The sequence below is a fragment of the Puma concolor genome, chromosome D1 (assembly GCF_028749965.1).
Source record: "Puma concolor isolate L17-30 chromosome D1, mPumCon1.1.hap2, whole genome shotgun sequence".
Taxonomy (NCBI): Eukaryota; Metazoa; Chordata; class Mammalia; order Carnivora; family Felidae; genus Puma; species Puma concolor.
Window position 1 is genome coordinate 110,461,792 of NC_141676.1, and position 4,354 is coordinate 110,466,145.

Below are 4,354 nucleotides of genomic sequence, written 5' to 3' on the forward strand. Positions count from 1 at the left end.
CTGACAGAGCTGTGGCCAGCTTTCAATAATATGTTCTGAGTATGTTGCTCTTGGGCCAGTCTCCATGAATCCTTCCTTTTCTTTTCTTTTCTTTTAATTTTATTTTTGAAGTGTTCTTTTTTTTAAATTAATTAACTAATTAATTTTAAAAATTTACATCCAAGTTAGTTAGCATTTAGTGCAACAATGATTTCAGGGGTAGACTCCTTAGTGCCCCTTACCCATTTAGCCCATCTCCCCTCCCACAACCTCTCCAGCGACCCTCTGCTTGTTCTCCATATATGAGTCTCTTATATTTTGTCCCCCTCCCTGGTTTTATATTATTTTTGCTTCCCTTCCCTTGTGTTCACCTGTCCTGTGTCTTAAAGTCCTCATATGAGTGAAGTCATGTGATATTTGTCTTTCTCTGACTAATTTCACTTAGCATAATACCCTCCAGTTCCATCCACGTAGTGGCAAATGACCATGAATCCCTTCTTTTAAGAGGTTAATCTACTAAGCACATTTGGTGGGACAGTGATTTTGCCCTCACTGAATCGGATTGATCATTATAAATAGAGTCTCTGTCTCTCTCTTTTTTGCATATCTCTGTATTTCTTCAACATGTACCCAAATTAGTATTCATACCAGGATTTAATTTTATTTAAAAATTCATAGAGGGGCGCCTGGGTGGCTCAGTCGGTTAAGCGTCCGACTTCAGCTCAGGTCTTGATCTCACTGCTAGGCTCGTGAGTTTGAGCCCTGCGTTGCCTGGAGCCTGCTCAGGATTTTGTATCCCCGCCTTTCTTTCTGCCCCTCCCCCACTAGCGCTCTGTCTCTGTCTCTCGCTGCCTCTCTTTCTCTCTCTCTCTCTCAAAAAAAAAAACAAAAAACAAAAAACCCGAAAAACCTTTTAAAAAATTCATAGAGAAGAGTGTGCCTATGATTCTCTTTCCTTTGCCTCCTGGCTTCCTGCCTGGACTTATCACCTTCCCATTCCTGTATGGTCCTGTGTATATTCTAACACCTTCTCTCTACTTCTGTTATCCACTCATTTTCTTCATTTTACTTTCTCCTTCAAGCAAATCTGTGTAAAGAGTTTCATTGACAATTTACTGTATTCTTCATGCTGAGGGCCAAAAGACGGATAAGAATTAAAAGGAAAATGATACAAAAACCAGTGTTTATCAGCCATTTTTTTTTAAAGCAAGATTGAACAACCCACTGGCTATCACCAGCTGATTTGAACTTGTATGTTAATTATACTAACTATTACATACTATGAAGAATGATTATTTAGTTCGTTTGTATAGTTAATAATTTGGTCCATTAATAATACAATAAACACAGTAATTAGAAATCGTAATTCACTCTGGTTAGATAGTTAAGAGTGCCGTTCAGGGTCGAAACTTACTAACAACCCTTCCTGCTCCCCGAACTCCCACCCTTAACAAAATAAACAAAACACTCCTTCCCCCTAAACGTCTTCCCTTTGGAGTATCAAAAATTTTAGTATCTAGATATCTAGAATTTTATCTTTAGTCTTTAATTTCATTTGGTTTGCACGAAGTGCCAATTAGGCCCCCTCGCGAAGGTAATAATCTGATTGACTACATTGCGTGAGTTCTCAAAGTTTGATTTCCCGCATGTACTATCTTACAAGCTATAAAGATACCATCCCTGCTCTTTGAAGTGTTTACAATATAGGCACATCCTGCACTTGACTAAAAATAGCTGGCACAAGCCCTTTTTGAAATAGAAGTACCCATGAGGTTAACACTTGCTCTTTTGACTGAGTGCCTGCTATGCGAGGGACTTCTGGTTGACCCCAGTGGGCTCTATGCCCAAGGTAGGGCTCGCAAGAGGCCACGCAGCTGCTGCAAATGCTTCATATGCTTTCACAGGGTTAGGCGAAGACCTGTGGTGGCCTGAAACTCGAGAGATTATGGCATCCTACTTCTATGTGCAATTCAATGCAAGAACAGATACTGAACCATACCACTTTGGGGGTTTTATTTTGTTTCGGTGACCTGGCTTGTTGGTATTCTAAGAAAAGCAAGCGCGTGCACACACACACACACACACACACACACATATTGAAGAGAGAAAATAGAATATTTTGTGTTTTATCCAAAGCATCTGTACGTTCATCACAGGAAAAAACAATCAGGACTTTGTTGGATTTTTTGGCATTAGGTAGCAAAACCAGGTTCTCTTTATTAGTCAGGGTTCTTCAGAGAAATAGAAGCAATAGGGTGCGTGTGTGTGTATGTGTATGTGTATGTGTGTGTGTGTATGTATGTATGTGTAGGACCTACGTCTAGATGTTCATATTGAGATGGATATAGATAGATATATAGATAAAATTGGCTTATGTGATTATGGAGGCCAACAAGTCCAAAGTCTACAGGGGAGGTCAGCCGGCTGGAGAGCCAGGAAGAAATGTGGCTCTAGTCCAAAGATAGTCTGGAGGCTAGAAACTTAAGATGAAGGTATTGGCAGGGTTGATCTCTTCTGAGGCCTCTCTCCTTGGCTGGTAGGCGGCTGCCTTCCCTACCTTCACATGGTCTTCATTTGTACATGTCTGCGTCCACACGTCCTCTTCTCAGAAGAACACCAGTCATAATGGGTTAAGGCCCATCTTGATGGCCTCCTTTAAACTGAAGTACCTTTTGAAGGACCCTATCTCCAAATACAGTCCCACACTGAGGTACTGGGTGTCAGGATTCCAACACAGGAATTTTGTTGGGGACACAGTTCGGCCCCTAACACTCTCCTCTTCCGCAGTGAGGAAAGCATGCTCATTAATCTTCCATGTTCTCTGTGTAACTTTCCATTAGGTGAGGACAAGCAGGACGTCTGTGGTGCGCCCTCAGGAGTCTGCCTTCAGTTCTCACCGAGCCAACTCAGAATGGGGATATCCACTCGAGAGCTGTTCCTCAACTTCACTATTGTCCTGATTACCGTTATTCTCATGTGGCTCCTTGTGAGGTCCTATCAGTACTGAGAAGCCATGTCACGCTCCTGGGATTGACTGCATCTCTCCGGAGCTGCCTGCCATATGCCCTGAGCTCCCATTGCTGTCATGGGATGCCTCTCTTGGCACCCCAAGGCACTTCTGACCCGCCCTCACGATATCCAAGGTGCCTCCAGTGTTAGGATCAATTGTGGGTACTCTAAAGATGCTGTTCTCAAGGGCTGCTAAGTATTTGCCAGTGAGCATTAGATTTACTCCTCAACTCTTCCTGCAGATGTGTTAGACAAGCCACAAGGTTAAAACTAAATGATTCATGACGATGTAGAATTGTAACAAGCCCCTGATCTGTCTTACCCACACATCCCTTCAACCCACACTGTCTGCAACCAAACTCTAAATCAACTCACCAGAAGAAAGAAATGTTAGAGGAAGTCGTTGTCAACCCCTATAGCTATCATGTGAATAAAGTTAACTCAACCACAAAATGACTTTGGGAATTTATTTTAGCTTCTATTTGTGATGCTGCATTTGACCCTTGGCTGGGATCGAAGTGACACGTGTTACAGTATCTCTAGCATATGAGATAAACCCAGATGCTCGAACTGCTGAGGATTGGGAACCAAGTCAATTAGGATTTGTCACATTTCAGAGAATTCTGTTGATTCGGTGTTTCTCCAACTTTCTCTCTAAACTAGTCCCAAGGGCAGAGGGAGATTAAATTCCACTCAGAGGTCTGGGGCATGGCCTGAAGTGTCCACTTAAAGCACAGAATTTCTTTGAAGTCTTGTGTTTTACCTTTAAAATTCACAAACAATATATATTGTACCCTGTAAATCCCCTTGTTTGTTTTAATATAAGGGAAGTTATTTGCCACTGAGTAAAACTAGAACATGAAGCAAGTATCTAAGAGAAGCATACTCCAGTTCGCTTATTGTCATTATGCACATAGAGCTAGTCATTCATAAACTGCAGCTGTAACAAGGGGGAAAATTGAAAATGCAAATTTACATATGTGCTTATGAAATAGACATTTTTTTTAAAAAATTTTTTTTTCAACGTTTATTTATTTTTGGGACAGAGAGAGACAGAGCATGAACGGGGGAGGGGCAGAGAGAGAGGGAGACACAGAATCAGAAACAGGCTCCAGGCTCTGAGCCATCAGCCCAGAGCCCGACGCGGGGCTCGAACTCACGGACCGCGAGATCGTGACCTGGCTGAAGTCGGACGCTTAACCGACTGTGCCACCCAGGCGCCCCGAAATAGACATTTTTTAAACATGTTGCTAGAAAGCCCCATCCTAGAGAGACCACATTTGTTCTTTGGCCAATTCCAAGGTGACCATGGAGAAAAGGAATGTTGATGAACCTTGTGTCTCACAGCTCCCTCATGAAGGCGCTC

The 4,354-nt window shown here is 42.4% G+C and overlaps 1 protein-coding gene across 1 annotated transcript; it reads left to right on the forward strand.

Annotated features, from left to right (window-relative positions):
- The first annotated feature begins 2,836 nt into the window (after window positions 1-2,836).
- On the forward strand, window positions 2,837-3,441 carry SLN (sarcolipin). Its single transcript, XM_086679220.1, has one exon. The coding sequence runs from the start codon at window positions 2,891-2,893 to the stop codon at window positions 2,984-2,986; it is 96 nt and encodes a 31-aa protein (XP_086535346.1). The 5' UTR covers window positions 2,837-2,890; the 3' UTR covers window positions 2,987-3,441.
- The last annotated feature ends 913 nt before the right edge of the window (window positions 3,442-4,354 follow it).